Source organism: Hyla sarda, chromosome 1 (genome assembly GCF_029499605.1).
Source record: "Hyla sarda isolate aHylSar1 chromosome 1, aHylSar1.hap1, whole genome shotgun sequence".
Taxonomy (NCBI): Eukaryota; Metazoa; Chordata; class Amphibia; order Anura; family Hylidae; genus Hyla; species Hyla sarda.
In genome coordinates, this window is record NC_079189.1 from 510,532,607 (window position 1) to 510,559,141 (window position 26,535).

The following is a 26,535-nucleotide window of genomic DNA, read 5'->3' on the forward strand; positions in this document are numbered from 1 at the left end:
GACTTGTTTAAAAATGTAAATCTCCCCTAGGTGTTGATGAAAAACTGCACAAAAAGGCATCCATCAGAAATTATGCATATGGGGGCAATTTTTTCCCCCTTTTAGACTTCAAGTGTTATTTGTACATGTACAAACTGTGCAAATTGTTCCAAAAGTCTGGTGGCGCCATCTTTCACACATTTACACATATCGCATGTTGATTTACCTAGAATGAGGAATTAATCCATAGCACAACCTGCACTTTAAATAATAGAAAAGCTGCCAAATTGCCATTTGAAAAGGTCATTTAATAATAAACAATTTGATTTCCCTTTACTGACATCGATACATACTGCGGCACTTCTTCCCAAGTAAGTGATATCATACAAGTAGCGTGGGACTTATTCAATTAGCATGTACATTAAAGGGGTACTCTGTTTTTGATTCAAATGATGCCAGAACTTTACATAGATTTGTATGTTATTTCTATTTAGAACTCTTAATCCTTCTAGTACATATCAGCTGCTGTATACTAGAGGAAGTTGTGAAGTTCTTTCCAGTACGACCACAGCGCTCTCTGCTGAAGCCTCTGTCTGTGTGAGGAACTGTCCAGAGCAGGAGAGGTTCCCTATGGAGATAGCTTCTGCTTTGGACAGTTCCTGACATGGACAGAGTTGGCAGCAGCGTGTGCTATGGTCAGACTGGAAAGAACTACATAATTTACTGTGGAGAATACAGCAGCTGATAAGTACTGAAAGAATTAAGATTTTTTTTTTATATACAAGTAATTTACAAATCTGTATAACTTGCTGGCACCAGTTGCTAATTTTTTTTTTCCCTCCAGAGTACCCCTTTATGTCAGGTCAGGAGAGTGCAATATCAGAAAACACAAGCCAGGTATAAAACATAGTGCATCTCAGCAGACAGTCATGAAAACAGTCAGTCATTTATATTGCCTACTACTAGTCTGAGAAATTCACATTCTCTATTGCGTTACATTTTTTTTAAATCTGCAAACAAACATACGTGACCACTCTGTATAAAAAAGATCATTCTGGTCAGCAGTGATTCGGCATGAACGACCTTGCAGCTTTTTTTTTTTCACAAGCTAAATGCAAAACCTGAGGGGGGAAAGGCAGCTGGATTCTTTTAACATATTCTTAGAATCTTTTTCAAACAGTTTGTCCAGTGTTAAAACGTAAGAAACCATAAGAGAAGTTCCTGTCCAGTAACAAATCCCATTCTCCATTGTGAATATGGCTGTATTTATTATGCAGATAGTCTAGAATTCCACAGAATTTGTGCTGTTGGACGCGCCACATAGACCCTCCAAGCAGGTGAAGCACAGTGGTCGTAGAAACTGCTTTACCATGGAAGCCACTCTTGGCACAGTGCGGTACAGGGTAGCAACTTTGTGATTCTCACAACTCTGTAATAAATACAGTCTCTCTCTTCATACAAACAGTCAAACATACAAAAGAATTTATTTTTTAGCCCTGAGCTATCAAGAACCCTTCCAGAAGTCCACACAACATTGCAGGACGTATGACACGAGCTGTGCTTTTAGTGGCCTGTAAGTGTGTCACCCGACACTAATTTTGTTGGGGTGAGCTACAACCAGGCAAGTTTGTCACGGTTTTTGTTGAGCCACTGGATGTTCAGTTTGATGGTTTCGATGGACTCTTTCACGCACCACATGTCTTTGCTTTTACCCTTAGTAGAATTGAAGAAGTTAATCACCTATAAAAAAAAAACAAAAAAGTATGAATGTATCTCATGTCCAGCAGGAGTATAAGCCGGCCACACTAAAAAGGCTGCAGCAAAAAATTGTGGTACTGTAATTAAAACATAAATAAATAAATAAATAAAAATGTAAATAAACTTTTAGAGACATGTCAGAAGTTTTGATTGGTTGAGGCACACTCAAACAATGAACACTCAAACAATGCTTGTGGTCACTGCTATGTGTTCCCCCGTTACACTAAATTCATCACAATCCTACAGTCATAGACAGACACACAACTGAGAAAATAGGTCATATACAATTAATGTTTAGACAAAGGTATTTAAAAGGTAAAAACTAACCTCATTTAAATAAACCTCTGTGCCAAAATGAGCAGTAGTCCGGGTCACAATGGATTGTATAGGAAATGAGCCAGGAAGGAATCTAAGAAGAAAACCATTATCTATTATTGGAAAATCTTTGACCATATACTGTACATGAACTAAAGAGACTACTACAACAACAAAATAGATATATACCAAATATTATCAGCATGTGCATAATAGCATGAAACCTATTGTGTACTCCTACACAAAACTATATCCAAAAGACGAGATTTGAGACACTTGTTACAAAAATAAAATATATAATTTTATTGATATAAACTAAAATGAATGTTAAAATACAGTATTTAATTCAGGGGAATACAAAATTTCCACTAAGTGGACTATAGGCGTCATTCCAGAACAGACTCACATCAATGGAAGTTTAGCATATAACAGGTAAGTATCCACTTGTATATGTACTCTATAAATCACAGGGACCATGGATTCCTCCGATAAATGGTACAAAGAAAGCTCACATGAGGAATACATACATACATACCCAATAGTAAAGTGCAATAAACATGGAAGTCTGCTGGAGCGACGGCACCCCAACGCACGTTTCGGGATGTCCTTCGTCCCCCAGGACAAAGGACATCCGGAAACGTGCATTGGGGTGGCGTCGCTCCAGCAGACTTCCATGTTTATTGCACTTTACCTCATATCCTGACCTCATATCCCGACCTCATAGCCCGACCCCATATCCCATCCCCATATCCCGACCCATCTTTGTAAGATGGGGTGTGGCTTGCAAGCCGGATTGATTCACCAGGAGATGCAGAGCGGAGCTTGTGGAGTAAGGTACTAGAAGTCCCATATACTTATGGGACTTAAAACAAAAACCCATCTTTTATATAAGGGTAAGGGTTAATGTAACCATGATATCTTTTTATTTTACATATAAGTAATAAGTGTGCCAGGTATTATTGAAATATCTCCAGCCGTACGGAAGTTATGTGGGAACATACATTTCCCATTGATTTGCATGGGACTTTAAACCAAAACCTGAACCTCACAAATGGGGGTAGTTAAGGGTTAAATTAACTATTCTATATTTTAAGTGGACATATAAGTAACATGTGACCAAGTATTATCGAAATATCTCCAGCCGTTTGGAAGTTATGCTGGAACATATATTTCCCATAGAGTTGTTTGGGACTTTAAACAAAAACTCGACCCTGGTAAATGGGGGTGTAAGGGTTAAATAACCTATCCTGTGTTTGTTGTTGACATAAGTAACATGTGTACAAACTTTATTAAAGACACAATATATAAAACATATAAAAAAACATGTAAATTGACAGGTACCACAAAGACTCAGGAAGAAGAGATGAGGTAGAGGATATTCATTCAATTGTTAGACACTTGTAGACAGGAATAAAGGTGCAGGCTAGGCTATCAGGAATGATATGCATTAGATATACATTAGACGCCCCCTGACGAAGCAAATATATGCAAAAACGCGTTCGGGGTTTGAGGTGAGAGGAGCTCTATATGTGCCCTGGTCATATACTGCTACCTTGTACTTTTACTCTAATCTGTACTGTATTGAATTGTATTTGCTGTATTTTGCTTCATCCCTTGATGCAGGTGTATGCTGGAGACAATGGGGGAGATTTATCAAAACCTGCCCCAGAGGAAATGTTGCCCAGTTGCCCATAGCAACCAATCAACTTCCTTCTTTCATTTTTAACAAGGCCTCTGCAAAATGAAAGAAGCGATCTGATTGGTTGCTATGGGCAACTTTTCCTCTGGACAGGTTTTGATAAATTTCCCCCAATACCTTTTGTTTGTTTGAATATCCTCTACCTCATCTCTTCTTCCTGAGTCTTTGTGGTATCTGTTTTTTGTATTTGTTTTTATATATTGTGTCTTTAATAAAGTTTGTTCACCCTTTGTTACTAACATTGTGGTTGTTTGGTCTCTCTTTTGGCATTTATATCCTTTGTTGACCATACAACATTGGTTAAGAGATAGCCACACCTTCCTTTTGGTAACATAAGTAACATGTGTGCCAAGTTTCATGTTAATATATTTAGCCGTTTGGATGTCATGCTGGAACATTCACACATTTAGCTTTATATATATATATATATATATATATATATATATATATATATATATATATATATATATAATGAATTGGTGGAATGGTGTTCTATATGTAGAAATACTAATTTTACAGTTTCCCTTTTTACACTAGATATCCTAAGGCTCTTGAGACACTCCCATATAGAGAAACCTCTCCACATCTTTAAAAAGACCACCCCCTTATAGTGACCAGCTTTCGGGTGACGGATTTTCAGTCAACCATATATTATGCATAGAAGACATTTTCTCAAAGACGTTTCTATGTCTTTGTATTAGTGTCTGCAATAAAATTAATCGTCCCTCACTTCTCCTGCTCAGCCTTGCACGGATAGGTGGGCCACGAGGGGCTTTTGGCCCCTTAGACACCAGAAACAATATGGGAATAGTCACTACTGTATGTATTGTAGCTATCCCAATGTATTATAGTTATGCCACTGTGCTACTTCAGCCCTTGAAAATAAGATGATATTAACTGGTTGTTGGGTCATTCACTCTTTCAGTGTCTCTGGTGTTCCAGGAATGGAGTGCATCCTGTCAGGTAAACATTGATACAGGTGCCTGAACTAGGCCCTGCTGCTCAGGTGACGCTGTAATATTCATTGTAACATTTGTTCTTTTAATTTATATTATGTTGCACTGTACCTTTAAGGAATGTTCAGGATGTATGTAAGGACGTATGATGCAGAGTACTTATGTGACCCTGATTGCCCAATGGGAACCCCAAATTTAATTTTCTGCTGTATGCAGAGTTCCATGTGAGCTGCAGTGTGGAAAGGATTCGGAAGAATTGTGAGGTGATTTCAAGGGAGGCCTAAAGAAAACCTCTTATGAAATCAGCCCCGCCATTCTGCAAGTGTTCCCTGCACAAGAGTTGGTGAGTTCATACCCTAGTGGTGTCAGTAAATTGGACCTTAAAAGAACTCTAGTCAGCATGGGATATCTCTAAGTCTCAAGTCTGTCATATCTAATAGCAAGTCCCAGCAAGGCCACAGGGCTCCCACGGGTTACATGAGTATTGTACTATCTGCTCCTGGCTCAGTAAAAAAGACAGTCATCTGTAACCTGGGATCAGTGTGTTTATTTCCCTGTGCCTGGCCCAGGAGAAGCTGTCTCCAACTCGAACAGTGTAGGTTAACTGTGCCCTAGCATCACAATTTGACAAGTATATCTTGCACATCTGTATCATCACATCTCTCCTCTGATATTAAATATTATATTATACTACGAAGCAAAGGAATTGCTTCTCCACCATCTTTGCAACAGCCTACTTTATACTTACTTCTGAGTAATTTCATCCCAATTTTGCTTTACAAAATCCCAAGCCAGCAGAAACCCGGGAACGTTCTTACTGATAAAATGGATAACAATGGGAAAGTCCTGTGACCTTATACCGTCTCCATGAAGACTGTCTGACATCAACCTGGTATACAGAGTAAAAATAAAAATCATTTATGCATAGTTTATACATTAAGAGATGAATTTCTTCTAAATAGTCTACTAAAGGGGTTATCTCAAGATTAAAAATCATTCCTTATCCATTAGATTGGGGATAACCAGGTTTTTGGTAGGAGTCTGACCGCTTGGGCCACCACTGATTACGAGAATGGAGGTTAATTGTATGAGCATTTGTGGAATAGCACTAGATCTGACAATTAAACGACTTAATGGTATCCTGAATTTGCCAGCAGTTTACCCTTCTGTAGGTTCTGTATGTATATGTCAGTTTTCCCTGAGCTCAGCTCCACAGTGAGCTGCCATGATGCCTACCATACACTGCAAACAGGAAAAACTGGAAATAGTGCTCCTCCAATTCTTTCTCCCACACGTCACAGAAGTATAGGTTGAGGTTGAGATATTGTGAGGGGAAAACTGTTTTTATATTTGGTAAAATACATTTTTTTTATCTGTATCTTCATAACAAAAAAAAAGTTATAAAAAAATAGCATAAAAAATGTGCTAACAAGCCTTATATTTTAAAAATGTATGCGACATTCTATTTTTATGCTTTCTTGGATTGAATGGTGCTTCAGATTACAATGGTCTCAGGTTATAACATTTTAAAATTACAAGTGCCTTTCTTTTGACCACATACAACTTATTGTGCTTCAGATAATGCTAATAGGTAGTCGAGGTCATATGCCAGAAAATCCAACCAATCAGCATGCATGCTTCCATATTAAAATACCTGTGATCAATTACAACCAATCAGTGCAGCACGTTGGAACAGATTCACTCAGGGGTATTGTATTGCTGACATAGGTGCCAAATGGTACAATTCAGTACGTGAAAAAAGTGACCATCCAGACAACCAGTTCAGAATCCAATTAAAAACAGTACATCCATGTTCACAGTAAGCAAGAAGGCTCAGAACAGTGTATAAACTGTATTCTTTATTTACAATCACTACCAAAAAAAAAGAAGAACGGAGCACTCACCCGGTTTTTGTCATGAATGTGCAGCTGATTACCGGACCGTATCACGGCCTGACGAAGCGCTGTTTGGCGTGATATGGTCCGTGGCCGGCATCTGAGCTCCCCCCGTTCCCTCCACCGCCTCCCTGACGAAGACGTCTATCCCATCTGTGATCAGCTGCACATTCAGGACAAAAACCGGGTGAGTGCTCCGTTCTTCTTCTTCTTTGGTAGTGATTGTATTTGGAGTTCTCTTGATACTTGTCCAGCACCTACCGTACTTCTGTCCGGTTTTAGTACGTCCCGTTACCAATAATCCATAGAAAATAGCAGTAGTGTGTCCAGTGCCAATTTATTTTTCTCCAACTTTTCTGTTATTGCTACATGTATTCTTTATTTGTTCGCCATTAACATGCAATGTTTTGGCACATCCTTATGCTTTAAAAAAAAAATAAAAAAATACTTTGCCAAAACGTTGCATGTTAATGGGAATGGAATAAATAATACAGCTTAAACACTATTCTGAACCTACTTATGGGTGGATATACTGACTGCTCTGTAATATGTTACAGTACTTGATAGGGAATTTCGCTTGCACTGTTGTTTTCTAGTGTACAAAATTTGTACATTTTTGTGGTTTTACCCGGTGCTCACCACTTCAGAAAGTGGGCTGGGCTTAGCAGAAAGGCACATTTACAATGAATAATGGCAGAAACAGGTGTAATTGTAGCTGAAAACAGCTGGAGCTAAACAGATTTGTAAAAAAAAAAAAAGTTCTTGGATAATGTGTCATTAGTTCATGTAATCCTCTGCTCATTTTCAGCTAAGTAGTCAAGTGGGCAACCCTACTCAGTGATTGACAGCTATCTTTGTATAAAGATGAATATAACGGTAGATGACAATCACTGCTCTGCTTGTTTTGGATTACTTAGTATAGAACAAGCAGAGATTTGTATGAATGAAATTACCAGGTATCCTGGAACTTTTTGCGGAAGACTAAATAGTCATCTGCTCATCTCCTCCTGTTCTTCTTTCAGACTGCATTTTCAAATTATAGGTTACCTCGAAATCTACGGCAGCTCACAGGAAGCATAGATTTCAATCTGTGGCCCACAGACAGCCAAATTTATTAAGAGACCTGGTTGAAATTGTATCCAGAATATCCAAATAAATAAAGGTGAGAGGGCCATACAGCTGGTTTCTTCTGACCCCCTGTATGTTACCGGCCTACATGGGTTCAGATGGGCAAGCGCAAAAAAAAAAAAATTTAAGCTAAGGCCCATTCAACAATATACAACTGGAAGGGTACTGTGCTGGGACTTGTAGTCGACAATCAATCCAATGGGGTGCTCAGCTTCAGGACCTGGCCTTTAGTCCAGAATTAAGACAATTGTACCCCATGGAGAAATCGGTACTCCACAGATGTAGATTTAAGATAAAAAAAATGTTTATTTATTCACCCATCTGGCAATACAGCTACGTTTCTGCTCAACAATACAACCCTTCTGATGCCTTGTGCACAGTGCACATCAATAAATATTTATTGGTCCTCACTTCCACACCTCTAGTGAGTAAGGGGGTGTGATATATGTAAATATGTTACACGAAAGTATACATATATATGTGATCAAAAGTGACCTTTACAGACATACCTATCAAGTATGTATACATCATGATACAATGAGTATCTCTACCCAATGTGTTATGTGCAATATACATAATAACAAACTGGGGGTGGCACTCAAAAGAAAGAAAACACAAGATTACATTTCTAAACTGTAACACACGGAGAGAGAGACAGCTATACCACTGTTTGTAAATGAACACACTGTGCAAGTCTGGAACAGAGTCATCATCATAGGGTGGACAGGCTATGCATGCAAGGGTCAAAGAGGCATGTCAAAGACCCACTGTGTGTGCATGTGTCTGCCGGCAACAGCAGGAAAGGTAAAAGCTGTAAATTATGTGCGTCAGTCAGGGCACCCTCACGTAGCACAGACTGAGAAACAGTCAGCGCCATATGAGAAAAGGGACATAATAAGAAACTACATAGAACACATTACGTAACACAGGAAAAGGCTATGCATGGAACGTATCTCAATTGCCTAATGGACCATATATAGGGTAGCTGTATATACGATATTGCTAAGATTGGTATATGAACATTAAATTATATCAAAATCAAATACTTACCATATTTTCTAAACTAGTCCAGATTATATTCCCTAACTACTCCTAACACCCCTCCTGCCTTAAAAAAAATTCTGAGCTTTAAAAAGCTCTGTATCATACTTTTCCCCTTGCTCACATTGTGTGAGCTCCCGGCAAGAGAAAGTGGGTGTTCCCCAGCAAGCGCAACGTCACTGAAGCCTGCGAGAGTTGTGCCTCGCCATGTCCTGCATGCACTTCCTGAGTTTGGTCTCCTGCCAGGCCTGGAGGAGACCAAACTAACTCTTTGACTTGAACAGGGAACAGAACCGAGCCAACTAGTGGCTGTTTTTACAATTACAGTGGGGCAAAAAAGTATTTGGTCAGCCACCAATTGCGCAAGTTCTTCCACTTAAAAAGACTATAGAGGCCTTTAATTTTCATCTGAGTATTTGGTCACCTACAAACAAGCAAGATTTCTGGCTCTCACAGACCTGTAACTTCTTCTTTCAGAGTCTCCTCTGTCCTCCACTCATTACCTGTATTAATGGCACCTGTTTGAACTTGTTGTTATCAGTATAAAAGACAACTGTCCACAACATCAAACAGTGTCAAAGGACACCAGAAACAAAATTGTAGACCTACATCAGGCTGACTGAATCTGCAACAGGCAAGCATCTTGGTGTGAAGAAATCAATTGTGGGAGCAATTATTAGAAAATGGAAGAAATACAAGACCACTGATAATCTCCCTTGTTCTTGGGCTCCACGCAAGATCTCACCACGTGGTGTCAAAATGATCAAAAGAACGGTGAGCAAAAATCCCAGAACCACACAGGGGGACCTAGTGAATGACCTGAAGAGAGCTGGGACCAAAGTAACAAAGGCTGCCATCAGTAACACACTACGCTGCCAGGGACTCAAATCATGCAGATCCAGACGTGTCCCCCTGCTTAAGCCAGTACATGTCCTGGCCCGTCTGAAGTTTGCTAGAAAGCATTTGGATGATCCAGAAGAGGATTGGGAGAATGTCATATGGTCAGATGAAACCAAAGTAGAACTTTTTGGTAAAAACTCAACTAGTTGTGTTTGGAGGAGAAAGAATGCTGAGTTGTATCCAAAGAACACCATACCTAATGTGAAGCATGGGGGTAGAAACATCATGCTTTGTGGCTGTGTTTCTGCAAAGAGACCAGGACGACTGATCTGTTTAAAGGAAAGAATGAATAGGGCCAGGTATTGTGAGATTTTGAGTGAAAACCTCCTTCCATCAGCAATGGCATTGAAGATGAAACATGGCTGGATCTTTCAGCAGGACAATGGTCCCAAACACACTGCCTGGGCAACAAAAGGATTGGTTTCGTAATAAGCATTTCAAGGTCCTGAAGTGGCCTAGCCAGTCTCCAGATCACAACCCCATAGAAAACCCCATGAAAGTCCATGTTGCCCAGCGACAGCCCCAAAACATCACTGCTCTAGAGGAGATCTGCATGGAGGAATGAGTCAAAATACCAGCAACAGTATTGAGAGTATTGAGATGAACTTTTGTTAGTTATTGACCAAATACTTATTTTCCACCATAATTTGCAAATAAATTCTTTAATAATCAGACATTGTGATTTTATTGATTTTTTTTTTCTCATTATGTCTCTCGTAGTTGAAGTATACCTATGAGGAAAATTACATGCCTCTCTCATCTTTTTAAGTGGGAGAAATGGCACAATTGGTGGCTGACTAAATACTTTTTTTTTTTTTAAACATATAAAGGTTGAGAATTTTAACAGCAAGTAACTAGCAAAGTGTCTCATAATTACACAATGAACACTATATTAAAAGTTTAGTTTGGTGACAGATACTCTAAGTAATTGCACTATTCGATGTGCAATCTCTCGTGTTATCAGGAGTCCTGAGGTCTTGGGGTTAAGGCTCCATTCATGAATTTGTGGTTGCCCAGTGCAGGAGTTGCACCCCTGTACTATTGCTGCCCTGTCAGGTGGACTCTATTTCAGTGACCTCTGGGCTCCCCTTTTAACCTATGTTCCCTAAATAGTTAATAAGCACCCATGAGATCTAATGTAATATGCATATTTTGTTATGTGCCTTTAAATACTGTTGTCATGTGTTGTAACCAAGGAAGGTACCAGTGACTATGTGACCAATAGAGTGACCTATGGGGCCCCTCCAGAGTCTCCCCCATAAAAACCCTGGGAGGAGCTAGTTCAGTCTCTTGCGTAGTTCCCTACTGAGTGCAGCAAGGTCAAGTCCTGAGAGAGTGTGTCTGGTGTCCTGAGGAGGCCTAAAGCCTACCACGTAGTCACGCTTCCACAAATCCGATACCCCACAGGTGAACGTCAAATCCTGGTAAGCTACATACGGGGTGAAGTGTGAAGTCAGTTTAGTCAAGATCAGTCTTTATCAAGTCAGCGTGGGCCCGCAGCAAATTGTCCAAATACACTATAAGTCCCAGCAAGCCCTAGAGTCTCTGAAGTCACTTTTAACCTCATTGGGCCTAACTGAGCAGTCAAGACTATTACACCTGTCTACCTTAGTAAAGCTGCCATTGTTCCGTAACTTGGAGTCTGAGTCATTATTTGCCCCGTGCCTAGCCCAGGATCCAGCGGTATACCTTCGGGTGGAGAAGAGGTTAAACCGCGGCCTGGCGTCACAAATACAAGGGGTTAATGCCATCTGCCCCTAGGGTAACAAAATCTGCCCTCATCACACCCTCATCACAAATTACCATACAAACAAGTCCAAAAGAATAAGGTGTACCTGGATGACACAAGTACCTAACAGTATGTGCGATACCCAGGTACAGTGGTACACTTGGTCAGACCTTAACCGCCAATCTCTATAAGGACTCGTGGTTCGTATTCACACCACTTGCACCACTCTTCATCATGACACTCGACCCAAATCACAACACAGTCATCACCCCAGACCTAATAAGTGCTAATATGCACGTAAAGAATTGGATATATAATCCAAACTGATAAACATCATGATAATAACCTTTCAACCACTGTCTATGTGTAACACATTTATTTTGTTATAAATAAGGCACACATCTACATGAATGGCCGATCCAATCCAGATAGTACATAAACAGTAGTATTTCTACTTTCATTCATGTGATAAAATGCAATGGCTTCGGTTTCTTGTGTTCTGGAGGGTGCCGTAACCAATTTTAGGCCCCTTTCACACTACCGTTATGACACGGTAGTGTGACGGGCATCAGGACCGCCAGGGAGAATAGCAGGAGAAAAAATAGTGCACTGTCTTTTTCTCACACAATTCTCTCTGAAAACAGCAGCGCCCGGCAGACCCAAATGACTATAATGGGGTCCATCGGGACCCGTTGTTGCCAGTTGCGCCCCGTCAAAATGACAGCCGTCAAACTCCAAAAAAAAAAAAAAAAGTTTGCAGCCATTATTGATGGAGGTGTGGGAGTGAGGACCTATAAATATGTATTGATGTGCACCATGCACCATGCTTGAGAAAGGTTCTATTGTTGAGCAGAAATGTAGCTGTATTGCCGGATGGGTAAATAAATTCAAAAGTTTTTTTATTCTTAAATCTGGATGTGTGGAGTGCTGCTTCTTTTTTGGAGTTCATAAGCTAAGGCCATATCTCCCTATTGGAACCTGTAGGGTACAGTATGTACACCAGAAAAAAAAAAAGGGTTTGATTAAACCCCAATAAATTTATTATTATTAGCACATGACATAGAGAATATTTAATTTTTAAATGTGCAACACATATAAGATTCAATAAATTGACTTTACAGAGTATAATTACATGTGAAATACTGATGATAAAACAGTGTTGCACGTAAACGCTTTCTGCACTAGAACACACACTGTGGATGGTGAAGACAACTTGATGAAACATGACATCATTAATTTCCTACAAATTGCATAACATCTGGTCTTCATTGTGTTTAAATATTTACACTACAAAAATGCAATGAAGTCCACTTGATACTTTTACTGGCAAAGAAGATAATGTAATAAGCTTGATACGCACACACAGAGCTATAAAGGGATTCTGTGTAACACTATATAATTTCATGTTTCCATGCATGCCAAAAATTTAATAAATTCTGCAAGATCCCTATAAATTCAGCACCATACTAAACTATCAGCATCCCAAAACTGAGATTCCTCTAGTGTGGAAAAGTTTATATATATAAAAAAAATAAGCAATATAACATTTTTGGATTCTTATACTGTAGATAGGGAAAAAGACAGAGCTTACCATTGGGCAGTATGTTTGATACTATTGGTATTCAAGGTGAGTAGTGTTGAAAAACCCCTCACCTTATTAGGTTGTGTTTGACACACAGCAACCTTAAAAGCCTTTTAGAGTATTGGGGTAACGGTGCAGCCGTCTGGATTTTTCGAGTGGATGCTCTTCACACTCGATGGGTAGACACTCATATATAGCAGTGGAAAAAATCTCCGAATTATCAGCGCCAACCGTTTTGAATGGACAAACTTCAAAGTCTACTGATTAGTAATCCAAATGTTCCTTTATTTGCCTTGTGAGATGCGTTTCGAGGTTTCTGACCTCTTTTTCAATGACCACAGCAGTTATACACACATGCATTGCAGAGTGTTATATATAGAAATGGGCGCCAGAATCAGCAGCCGGTGCGTATCTAAAAAGGTGTCATAGATATGCGCTGTAGTAGCGCTACTAGCTGACGTGTGTCAATAAACACGTCAGCAGACCTATTTGATGTTCATCCATAAAAAATCATCAGTAATTTTATTTCTAAAAGCAGTCTTAAAATACTTAAATCTTCATATAAAACCTTCCATACAAGCTAGCTTGATAGTATGGTTTAGTGAGACTGATCGGGTCATACATTCGCTGTTTATGGGAAACGTTCTCACAGTTATCATGTTGCTGTTTGCGCACGTGTAGACGACTGGTGAAGAGGCGTTTCCCTAAACAGGGGGACTGCGGCACTGCAACTCAGCGTGGTATATAGCTTCTTAGTAGTATTAAGTGGATCGCTGTTGAAGGTGTTTTCCTCAGCACAGGGACTGCAGCGCTGCAAACCAGCGCGGTATGTAGGTGGTTAATAGCATTGCTGGTGTTGCGCTGGTGATGTTACAGCCGGTATCGTGCGCATATATAGGGGGTTGTGAGAGGAGCGATTGATTATGAGGCACATATTATTTCAAATGGCTAAATAATCTGTGTGAATAACTAAAAAAATCTGTTCTTGGTAAAAGTATTAATATTGAATAAAATGTTATAAAATTAAGCTGTGGTATATTCTATTTCGTGCCTATTTGTTATAGTATATATGTTCATGTTTAAAAGAATATTATAGGCTCTATGGATTACTGGGTCCATGGTATATATTTTTTTAGATGATTGAGAGAGTCCATATGAATTGTTTTTATGTGTTGTATAGGTGGGTCATATTTGTTATATATTTGTGATTTGTTCATAAGTATGAACATATATACTATAACAACTAGGCACGAAATAGAATAGGCCACAGCTTAATTTTATTCAATATTAATATTTTAGCCATTTGAAATAATATTTTCCTCATAATCAATCTATAACTGATAGCGCTCCTCTCACAACCCCCTATATATGGGCATGATATCGATTAATATCGCATGTAACATCACCAGCGCAACACTATTAATATCACTAGCGCAATACTATTAACCACTTACATACCGTGCTGGTTTGCAGCGCTGCAGTTCCTCTGCTGAGGAAAACACCTCTTCAACAGCGATCCATTCAATACTACTAAGAAGCTATATACCACGCTGCGTTGCAGTGCTGCAGTCCCCCTGTTTAGTGAAACACCTCTTCACCAGTGGTCTACACATGCACAAACAGCAACATGATAACTGTGAGAAAGTTTCCCATAAACAGCGCATGTATGTCCCGATCAATCTCATTAAGCCATACTATCAAGCTAGCTTGTATGGAAGGTTTATATGAAGATTCAAGAATTTTAAGACTGCTTATAGAAATAAAATTACTGATGATTTTTTATGAATGATCCACAAATAGGTCTGCTGACCTGTTTATAGACATCAGCTAGTAGCGCTACTACAGCGCATATCTATGACACCTTTTTAGATACACACCGGCTGCTGATTCTGGCACCCATTTCTATCTATATATAACACTCTGCAATGTATGTGTGTATAACTGCTGTGGTCATTGAAAAAGAGGTAAGAAACCTTGAAACGCTTCTGACAAGGGAACATTTGGATTACTAAGCAGTCTACTTTGAAGTTTTTCTATGCAAAACGGTTGGCGCCGATCATTCGGAGATTTTTTCCACTGCTATATCTGAGTGTCTACCCATCGAGTGAGAAGAGCATCCACTCGAAAAATCCCGACGGCTGCACTTTTACCCCAATATGCTAAAAGGCTTTTAAAGTTGCTGTGTGCCAAGCACAACCTAATAAGGTGAGTGGTTTTCAACACTACTCACCTTGAATACCAATAGTATCAAACATACTGCCCAATGGGAAGCTCTGTACTGATTTTTTTCCTATCTACAGTATAATTGCATGTCGGACCACAGACTAGTAGACCCTGAAAGGACAAAGACTCTAAATCACAGACACCATGGACTACCATCAAAGGTGTGACTGACAGTCCGTCCAACAGACATTGAGCATCTCGTACGGCAGGAATTTCAGACAACGGCATCAAAAGTGCCCCTAGTAGAACTATCTATTAAAAATATCATCTCGGAGACCAGAACCAAGGGACACCCGGAAAACCCCGAAATCGAGACGAATAAGAGATAGATTTACCATGTATTTTCCTTAATCTGGAAAAACTCTTGAAAAATAAAGTCCAACACCACCTGGACCTTAAATTTATGAGAATCCACTTACAGTGAAACACTATACCAAGAGGTTTCCGCCTGAGACAAGAGGCAGATTTCAAAAATGACGAGGAATTTGTGAAAAAACGGGAGGATCTAATGCACAGGTTCTCAATAGAAATTATGAATGTCCTTTGTGAGAAGAGGGAAGAGCTATGCAAATACTTGAACGGGAGGATCAATGAACTAACATCTACTCTCCAACCATATAAAAGTGGCCGTGATTTCACAAGGATGGACAGATTACTAACTATGTGCATACTAAATACAGAGAAAGAAACCCTAGAGAAAAAAAACGAATACATTTGAAAGAGACCAAACGGACTATGAAACAAAAAACATCAAATTCGCGAAGAAAATAACAAACAAAGAACTTAGAACAGTAGAGACAAAAAATACAACCATACAAGAAAAAAACTGAAGAGCAGAACAGGGGGGTTCGGGACATACACCCCCAGCAGGACAAAACCATGGGAGGTCATTCACCAACATGCACATTCTCCAGGATAAAAAAGGGATACTAAAGCATCACCCCCAGGACCTCCAAGGATATACAGACACACAAGGTAAGAAAAATAACTCCCTTAGACCTTTCCAAATAATGGAAGAGTTTTTCCTCCCACCACACAGGCAAGAACACAGGCAAGAAGCACTAGGATTACCGGTGAATACACACGAATATCAAAAAAACTCACAGCGAATAAGGGAAGGAGCAACATGCACGAAGAAAAAACAGAATCACAGCCTTTTGGAAAAAAGAGGACCATCTCCTAACCAGGAACAAAAGGAATTCAAGAATAACCAACAGGACCTAGGAGGGGAAACGACCATAGAAGAACAAGAAATTTCCAACCCACTGAAGACGAGCAACCTGAAAATTTTACTTATGCAGGTGAGGGAATGTACCTCTCTAGCTTTACCTCCAACACAATTTCCAGATCTCTCACAGGGGAACAAAGAATCCCATAATGGGAATGTTCAGACAATCCCCACGTCACCATTACAAATGCCATTCAACTTGTCATGTATCATGGTATATGACACCCCACGGAGCGTGCCAGAAGATCCAGAGACTCCCCAGATTCAAGATCACACCCTACAGAAAGAAACCACACAGAGAGTTCCACCAGAACCTCTCATTTTTTTAGAACTTCCCACTCATATGACTGCCACTCCAACGCACCAAGCACGAGCTGATATGGTCACAAAATTTATTACGAACTGTTACAGTCCAGCCAGAATGAAAAGAAAAGCACCAGAAGAAGAACAAAATGGGGATGCCAAGGAAAGAGAAAGAAATGCAAACAGCAACCCAAGAACCAAAAAGAACAAAAAGCGCTATTGAAGATTTTTAATCTGTCCAGCCACGTTCTGGAAGGGAATGAATGAGACGTCCTAAGTAAAAGACTATCGTTCTGTGCTAATGGAAAGATAGACAAATTCAAACTATTTGTGAATCTCAACAAATATGTAAGAAAATTATCATTAACAAGACTTTTTGCATAAACAAAACAATTAATACAACAGTGCCCAACATAGAAGACAACCAGAGTATAAACTTAGACCCTCCACCCATCCATACAAACCTGAAACCACAATCAACGTTCTATCCCATTCACCATAAGGGACCTTTTTTTGAATAATTTTGTGCACTAATATCAGAAGAATTCCGGAACATCAACAATAACACAATAGGAACATACAAACCCAAAAGAAACCTGACAACTAAACAAGAGAAAGCCATAAAATCTCTGGTGGAAAATAGAGCTATTGTAATATGGAGTGCTGACAAAGGGGGCGGTGTGGTTATTCAGGACCGCCCGATGTATGAGGCGTACCGCATTATTTCCGACCCAGAATATTACATCCCACTTCCAGAAGACCTCATCAAATTGTATCAGAAAGAATGCTTTCAGATGATAGACCATGTATACTCAAAAGGAGTGCTCACTAAAAAAGAAAAAGTCCAAAAACATCTACTTTTTACCATCTACCCAAGGTCCACAAGGACCAGACCAACCCGGCGAGAAGAAGACCGGATAAACAAGAACGGATAATGAGAATACTAGGAATAATGAGAATGGCTGTAAACTATGTAAGAACATAAACTATGGAGCCAAAACATTTATTAGCAATCAAACTGGAGAAACCTTTAGAATTAAGAACAAACTGGATTGTAACTCAACATTCGAAATATAACTTATGGAGTGTGGATGTCATTTACAGTATATCGGGCAGACGTCTCAAACACTAAAAAACCGCATGAGCGGACACCGCTTTAATGTGACACATAAGTTCTTGAAACATAATGTCATATCATAACTCTAAGTATTTTATTTTTAACAATTAATTAATTTAAGATAATTTAAATCCAAATTGTATACTTCTACATACCCTATATATACCTATATTTCTATATACCTGTACTTATATATACCTATGTATGCCAACAAATCACAAATATATAACAAATATGACCCACCTATACAACACATAAAACCAATTCATATGGACTCTAGCAATCCATTCAATACTACTAAGAAGCTATATACTGCACTGAGTTGCAGTGTTGCAGTCCCCCTGTTTAGGGAAACACTTCTTCACCAGTGGCCTACACGTGCGCAAACAAGAACATAATATCTGTGAGAAAGTTTCCCATAAACAGCTTGTATGGAAGGTTAATATGAAGATTCAAGTATTTTACGACTGCTTTTAGAAATAAATTTACTTATGATTTTTTATGAATGAACCACAAATAGGTCTGCTGACATGTTTATTGACACACGTCAGCTAGTAGCACTACTACAGCGCATATCTATGACACCTTTTTAGATACGCACCGGCTGATGATTCTAACGCCCATTTCTATCTATACATAACACTCTGCAATTTATGTGTGTATAACTGCTGTGGTCATTGAAAAAGAGGTAATGTCATAATTTTTGTAGGCCCCAAAAATGAATCACTATGTTTAATATGTTTAATAGCATGATGTCGGCCATTTTGTGTCTAAATAATTAATTATCTCCATATTGAGATTATAGTTTTAGGATATTGTGAGACTTCATTCTACCTGCAGAAGAATCAAGACTCATAATCTATCAAAGCATTAAATAATTGCTTAGACATTGATAGAATTCATACTCGCCAAGCTAAGTGTTATAAATATATTTCTCACACAGAAAACTTGTTATAAGTTCTTCCTCCTAAAATATAGTCTAGCGAGATCATAAAACTCTGCTATTTGTCTTAATGTATTACCAAGATCATGTATAGAAAATAGTCCAGAATGGGGTGGAAGTATATCATAGTTCTTCCATGTTTATTTCCTTAAACTGATTTGCCCATTCCTGGAATCATGTGATCTGTAGTTGGTTAGAAGGGGGCTGACTGTATTTAGCATTCCATATTGAGATGTCTATGATTGCCCATCTTAATATCATGAGGTTCCTCTGAATAGAATGATATGTAACCTTTTCCTTATATGATATTCCTAACCTAGTAGCTTTTGTTTTATTGTAACAAGTTACTTATTACTCACATGTATTGTTCTATTATATGTAGTATATTAACAAGCTTGTAATGTTTACAAATATATCTAATTGATATTCATTTGCATATATCATTGTGTTTATTACCGTATATACTCGAGTATAAGCCGAGTTTTTCAGCACGATTTTTAGTGCTGAAAACACCCCCCTCGGCTTATACTCGCGTGAACTCTCCACCCGCAGTGGTCTTCAACCTGCGGACCTCCAGAGGTTTCAAAACTACAACTCCCAGCAAGCCCGGGCAGCCATCGGCTGTCCGGGCTTGCTGGGAGTTGTAGTTTTGAAACCTCCGGAGGTCCACAGGTTGAAGACCACTGCGGCCTTCGACATCATCCAGCCCCCTTTCACCCCCTTTAGTTCTGTACAGTACTCGCCTCTGCTCGGCGATGGTCCGGTGCTGCAGGACTGTCCGGAGAGGAGGTGGTCCGGTGGGATAGTGGTTCCGGGCTGCTATCTTCACCGGGGGCGCCTCTTCTAAGCGCTTCGGCCCGGCCCCAGAATAGTCACGTTGCCTTGACAACGACGCAGAGGTAAGTTCATTGCCAACGTACTTCTGCGTCATTGTCAAGGCAACGCCTCTATTCTGGGCCCGCAGCGCGGAGCAGAGGCGCCCCCAGTGAAGATAGCAGCCCGGAACCACTATCCCACCGGACGACCTACTCACCGGACAGCCCTGCAGCACCGGACCAGCGCCGAGCGGAGGCGAGTACTGTACAGAACTAAAGGGGGGTGAGAGGGGGCTGGATGATGTCGAAGGCCGCAGTGGTCTTCAACCTGCGGACCTCCGGAGGTTTCAAAACTACAACTCCCAGCAAGCCCGGACAGCCGATGGCGAGTTGTAGTTTTGAAACCTCTGGAGGTCCGCAGGTTGAAGACCACTGAGGGCGGATGATGACAAGAGGATGATGAAGGGGGGGTGTGGGATGATGACAAGAGATTGATGAAGGGGGGGTGTGGGATGATGAAGGGGGGTGGGGATGATGACAAGGGGATGATGAAGGGGGGATGTGTGGGATGATGACAAGGGGATGATGAAAGGTGATGATGATGAGGGTCTGGATGATGACAGGCGGTGATGATGATGAGGATGTTAATGACGGGTCTGGATGATGACAGGGGGGGATGATGTATTTCCCACCCTAGGCTTATACTCGAGTCAATAACTTTTCCTGGGATTTTGGGTTGAAATTAGGGGTCTCGGCTTATACTCGGGTCGGCTTATACTTGAGTATATACGGTACTCATGTTTATAATCTTATAACCAATAAATCTGCATACTTTTATAATACCTGTGTATTATAGTATATTGCAAAACTACATTCTGAAGCGTTAATGTCATCCCATAATAAAAAGAACTTGTTGTTATCTGAGGAAATAGGCGAACTCTTATGTGGATTGTATTGATTGGCTCTGTCTACAATTCACCAGGTCATCATTTTGATATTTTTAATAATTTTAATCATTTTTCATAATTAATAATTTTTATGACCATAATTCATAATTGAGTTATTACCGCACAACAGTAAGAAACCTCAAAACGCGTCTGACAAGGTAAATAAAGGAACATTTAGATTACTAATCAGTCACCAATATGCACATTGCACTTTATTTCCAAACTTAGCTGCTATTCACATTCATCAATTGAGTGATTGCAGCAAGCGCGCCGATGTGACTGTGCTCTCAGGTGAGGGGGGATAATCTAATTACAAACTCTGTGATTTCATTGGACGCCTGTTATTTAAATACCCTGTTTTACTGGATGGACTCTGATGCCTGTCTTGTTATCTTGTGGTAATGTATCATGCTTTATACTGTTGACTGCATATGTTATGTGTACTGTCTACCTTGGGACTTAGTCTTACAGTACATTCAGCAATCTATAATGTCAGTATGTATTTCTGTATAGACGTTTTTATGGCCTTCCTACTTTTTAAATTCATAGTGTTTAATAAAGATTTATATATGTAAAAAAAATGTCCTTGTAAATAACTCCATTTTTTGTATATGCGTAATACCACACACAACCTGGGGACAGACGTGGCCTGTTTTTGGAAGAAATGAGCTGTGTTTTTCTATTCCTGGATAAACTCTTTAGGATAAAACGTGGAAAGGAGTTCATATAATACTTACCACTGTAATTTTTTGCCACTATCTGTGCTGGCAAGCCCCTCCAGCATTTTGATCTTCTCTGCTTCGGACAATGATGCAGAGTACATACTGTATAGATGTGCCCATCCATCATCTGTGTGGGCTCCAACTTTAAACACAACTTTCTTGACAGCTGTCGGGAGACTAAGGAGACAAACATGATCGCTGAGATTATGCATGGTATTAAAAAAAAAAAAGATATGTAAAAACATATAGTGAATGTTAGAGGTTATCCAGTATCTAAAAACTTATAAGTGTCAGATCCCAAAGGGGTGTCCCACCACTGAGACCATCCGCGATCTCTTGCACAGCGCCCTGCTCTCCTCGTGAATGGAGGCATGTAAACCACGGCACAAAGCTGTGGCTGACATGTCCCCTCCATGTATCTCTATGGGAGAGCCAGAGATACAGCGTTTGGGTATCTTCGACTCTGCTATAGAGATGCATGGAGGGGGAATATCGGCCACAGCTTACCTTGGGTTGACACAGTCCATTTATGCATAAAGCCGGGGCGCCAGGCAGGAGATCGCGGGTGGTCCCTGTGATCAGATAGGGGATCATTTTTTAGATACTGGATAACCTTTTTGCGTTTCCAGCACAACCATTAACATCCTGCTGTATATTATACACAACATTGTAGAGCCCTGCGTGGGACTGTTTTTTTTAATCTCTCCCGATAAATTTCTGACCATTACTGCCCACTCCCGCTAAGTCTATGTTCCACTCCCACCTGCTTCCACAACGTGTCCAATTCCGTCCATTCCCACTAACATTCTGGGCTAGTAATGGCTGCCATGTGGTCCCTCTACTAAGCAGATCATGTGCTATTCAGGAGCCAGTGAGAGTCAGACCAAGATCAAAAAAGGATAGGGGATAAGATGTTAGATCGTGGGGATCCCACCGCTGGGGACCCCCGTGATCTCACATGCAGCACCCCCGTTTTTCAGCTGCACAGAGCGAGGATCGCTCTGTGGCTGATGATGGGCAGTGCAGGGGACGGAGTATTGTGATGTCACGGCTCCGCCCCCTAGTGACGTCGTGCCCCATCCCCTCAATACAAGTCTATGGGAGGGGGCATGACTGCCACCACGACCCCTCCCATAGATTTGCATTGAGGGGGCGTGTCATGACGGCAGGAGGGGGCGGAGTCATGACATCACAATACTCCGTCGCCTGCACTGCCCGTCGTGAGCCACAGAGCTGCAGGAGAGATCGCGGGGGTCCCCAGTGGTGGGATCACCACAATCTAACATCTTATGCCCTATCCTTTTGATAGGGGATAAGATGTATAGCACCGTAGTACCCCATTAATCATCACAGAGTCTTACCATCACACACTGCTATGCTCCTGAATGGCATTTTCTATGTTCCTGAATGGCATATCTGCATCCTCAGGTACTAGAGATAAGTCATGCAGTATAAAACATGCCATTACGTGTGCACAGGGCACTGTTAGGCATGGACTTGAGTCAGATGTTATTTGGTGGCAACCTCAAGTAAGTATTGTACACATGGCAGGCCATTTTCTTTTCTATGGCAGCTATTTAGTGAACCTGGAGTTGATTAACCCCTTAAGGGCAATGGACGTAAATTTACATCCCGATGCAATGGGACTTAATGGGGTACTCTGCCCTTAACAGACATTTTATCCCCTATTCAAAGGATAGGAGATAAGATGTGTGATCGTGGGGGTCCCGCCGCTGGGAACCCCCCGTGATCTCTCCTGCAGCACCAAGTGTCATCTGCTGCATGGAGCGAACTTGGCTCTGTGCCTGATGACAGCCGCCACACCCCCTCCCATAGTCTTGCATTGAGGGGTCGGGGCCATGACGTCACAATACTCCGGCCCCTGTATCGCCCATCATCAGGTACGGAGCAAAATTCGCACCATGCAGCAGATGACACGGGGTGCTGCAGGAGAGATCGCAGGGGTTCCAAGTGACGGGACCCCCGCGATCAGGCATCTTACCTCCTATCCTTTGGATACGGGTAAGATGTCTAGGGGCGCATTTAACGCACCAGGACGTACATTTACGTCCTGTACATGATGCGAGCAGCAAGGGACTGCCGGTAACGGCGAACATCATTGATCACGTTCATATCTGCCATTAACTCCTCATTTGCTGTGATCATCAATACAGATCACAGCATTTGCAACAATGCAGGCATTTTAATGGATGATCAGATCACCCGTTGCAGTGAGTGAATCAGGGATCCGATCCTCCAAGATGGTGAATGGAGGGGACCTGCTCCAGCTGTCATCTTGGGGTCTTCTGCTGGAAGGCAGACCAGAGCAGAAGATTGCCAATAATACTGATCAGTGTGATGCATAAGCATAGCACTGATCAGTATCTAGAATCTGATGATTGCTCTAAATAGTCCCCTATGGGGACATAGAATTGTAAAATAAAAAATAAAAGACAGCCCCTACTCCAATAAAAATTTGAATCGCCTCTTTTTACTATTTTACATTTAAAATAAATAAATAAAAAAAGCATTAAAAAAATAATGAAATTAACATATTTGGCCAGCTTAGGGCACTTGAATCCTGTCTGAGATTGGTACTTTAACCACTTTTTCCAAAATTGTATGAAAGGGGATTCCTTACGTGAATTCTGCAATCTCTTTGATTCTTACTTTGGTTCCCCAATTCAAGTAAAATTTAATTTTAACGGAAATACATATCTTTAGGTCCTAATGAATGACCATTAAGTTAGTATTCTGATTCATATAGAAAATAAGCAATTTTGTGACACATGCATACACATGAGCTTTAGGATCTTACCGTGTTCCATTGTTTCGCCAGTTATTGAACAGCTTAGTAGCATTGTCAATGCAGTTGGCATCACCATGCTTACATGCTAAATCTAAGAGTAATGATCTTAGTTCCTGTTCAGACACTGTCCCATCATCGGTCCACTCCTGTTTCTTAATTTGCTTGCTTAAAAGGTCAAAGATGCGCCGCTATAATATAAAATATAAGTCAATAAATTGATATATCCAAATTCAAGAACACACCAATAGGTTGGTTTCATGTAGGTACGGCACAGGAGCAAATCTAGGCTGGATCGCAGGTCCAAGAACATGGACTTACAACATCATAGATCTCATTGATGTTAGTTCGGGTCACCAGATCCACAGTCAGGCAGAGATCTGCGGCCTTATTACAACTGTGTAAAACCTGGTATTGGTATTGCTAAAAAGGTATAACAGATTCAAAAATTAAAAGTTATTTACAGTATAATGAAAAGCTATACAATTTCCCAATGTATTTCCTTCAAATGTGCACTTACTGTTATGGTGGTAATGTTTAAAAGGATGGTCTGGCTTAGAAATCCCATTTTACAAATGCTACTTTGCAATTCTCTCTCTAAAGTGTACCTGTTTGCAAAAACTTTTTATATAATGTAGATCAAGCATGTCAAACTCAAAGGCTAACATGCGTCAAAAAAGCAAGGTTTAAGTTTATGTGGGCCGCATAAAAATAAATAAATAAATAAATAAAAAAAGCCCTCCCTGCACAACACCCCATGTCCCCTTTGCACAACAACCCATGCCCCACTGCACAAGACCCCATTCCCCCTTTGCACAACACCTCATGACCCCCTTCACAAGACCCCATGCCCCTTTTGTACAACACTTCATGCCCCCTTTGCACAAGACCCCATGCCCCCTTTGTACAACACTCCATGCCCCCCCCTGCACAAGACTGTGCAGTACAGTTCCCCCACATTAGGTGCAGTATAGCTCCCCCACATTAGGTGCCGTATAGCTCCCCCACATTAGGTGCAGTACAGTTCCCCCACATTAGGTGCAGTACAGTTCCCCCACATTAGGTGCAGTACAGTTCCCCCACATTAGGTGCAGTACAGTTCCCCCACATTAGATTGGCAGTATAGTTCCCCACATTAGGTTGGCAGTATAGTTCCCCACATTAGGTTGGCAGTATAGTTCCCCACATTAGGTTGGCAGTATAGTTCCCCACATTAGGTTGGCAGTATAGTTCCCCACATTAGGTTGGCAGTATAGTTCCCCACATTAGGTTGGCAGTATAGTTCCCCCACATTACATGCAGTATAGTTCCCCCACATTAGGTGCAGTACAGTTCCCCCACAGACATACAGCCTTCAGCCATATACAGTGTATGGCTGCAGGCTGTATGCCTGTTTACTGCCCCAATTAAGTGTTCCGACCACCGCTCCTCTGCCATAGCAGTAGGTCCCGGGACCAGAGGAGCGGTGGTCGGAACACCGAAGATGACGTGCTGGTGAGTGGTGACTTACCATACCCGCGCGTCCTCCTCACTGCTCCTATGGGCACACACATCGGGACGTCAGTGATGTCCTTGAGTGCGCTACCTCCCGGTGGTCCCTGCGTTTTTAAAGTTAACGCGGGGCCGCAGAGAGGTAACTGGGGAGGTAACAGGGATGCCCCGAATGTGACGGGGGCCCCCTGCGGGCACGGGCCCAGGGCAGGCGCTCAAGGAGCACCAATGATGGTCCGGCCCTGACCAGACCGATGAATATCTTTGCCGGGCCGCAAAGATATTCATCGTGGGCCGCATGTTTGACACCCATGATGTAGATAATACCATTATATGTATATTTGTAATATACATTGCTTTTATTTTTTTTTAGATTTTTGGGTGCAAGAAGGCTGTTCCTGCAGCTATTGCCTATGGAGAAAATGTTTTTGCACCATAATAAGTATAAAGCAAGGAAAAAAGTGCTATTCAAACATATCTATAGCTTTTATTTATTTTTTATTTATAGTATGGGTCTTCTAAGCTCAGGAGAACATTAAAATAAACATGAAAGGAGTCCGTTAATAATTCAGAGACTGGTAAAACTACGCCAAATATAACTATTTTTGTCAAAAATTAGTCCAAGATGGGACTCCCCAACAACTAGGGCACCTCATCATTTAAGAGCCCACCTCACAGTGTGAGATGTACTGCTATAGAACAGTGTTTCTCAAGAGCGGTCCTCAAGTACCCACAACAGGTCATGCTTTCAGAATTTCCTTAGTCTTTCACAGGTGACATGACTGTGGTGATGCCTGATTCACTGACCATAATCATATCACCTGTAAAAGACTAAGGAAATCCAGAAAAATTTCTTAAGCGCGGTACTTGAGGACCGCGCTTGAGAAACACTGCTATAGAGGACCTTGCACATTTTAGCATTACAGACATATAAATGGGTATATGCAATGCTTTCAAT

General features: G+C 40.8%; 1 protein-coding gene across 3 annotated transcripts in view; it reads right to left on the bottom strand.

Annotated features, from left to right (window-relative positions):
- Positions 1–235: 235 nt before the first annotated feature.
- Positions 236–26,535, bottom strand: part of LNPEP (leucyl and cystinyl aminopeptidase) — a 125,748-nt gene continuing 99,448 nt past the window's right edge. For all 3 annotated transcript variants that reach the window (XM_056537562.1, XM_056537561.1, XM_056537563.1), the window contains exons 14-18: positions 24,099–24,277; positions 21,296–21,457; positions 5,456–5,596; positions 2,065–2,146; positions 236–1,719 (exon numbers count right to left, since the gene is read on the bottom strand). In XM_056537562.1, coding sequence (XP_056393537.1) covers positions 1,591–1,719; positions 2,065–2,146; positions 5,456–5,596; positions 21,296–21,457; positions 24,099–24,277 — 693 coding nt within the window. In that variant the 3' untranslated portion in view covers positions 236–1,590. The remainder of the gene's footprint in view (positions 1,720–2,064; positions 2,147–5,455; positions 5,597–21,295; positions 21,458–24,098; positions 24,278–26,535) is intronic.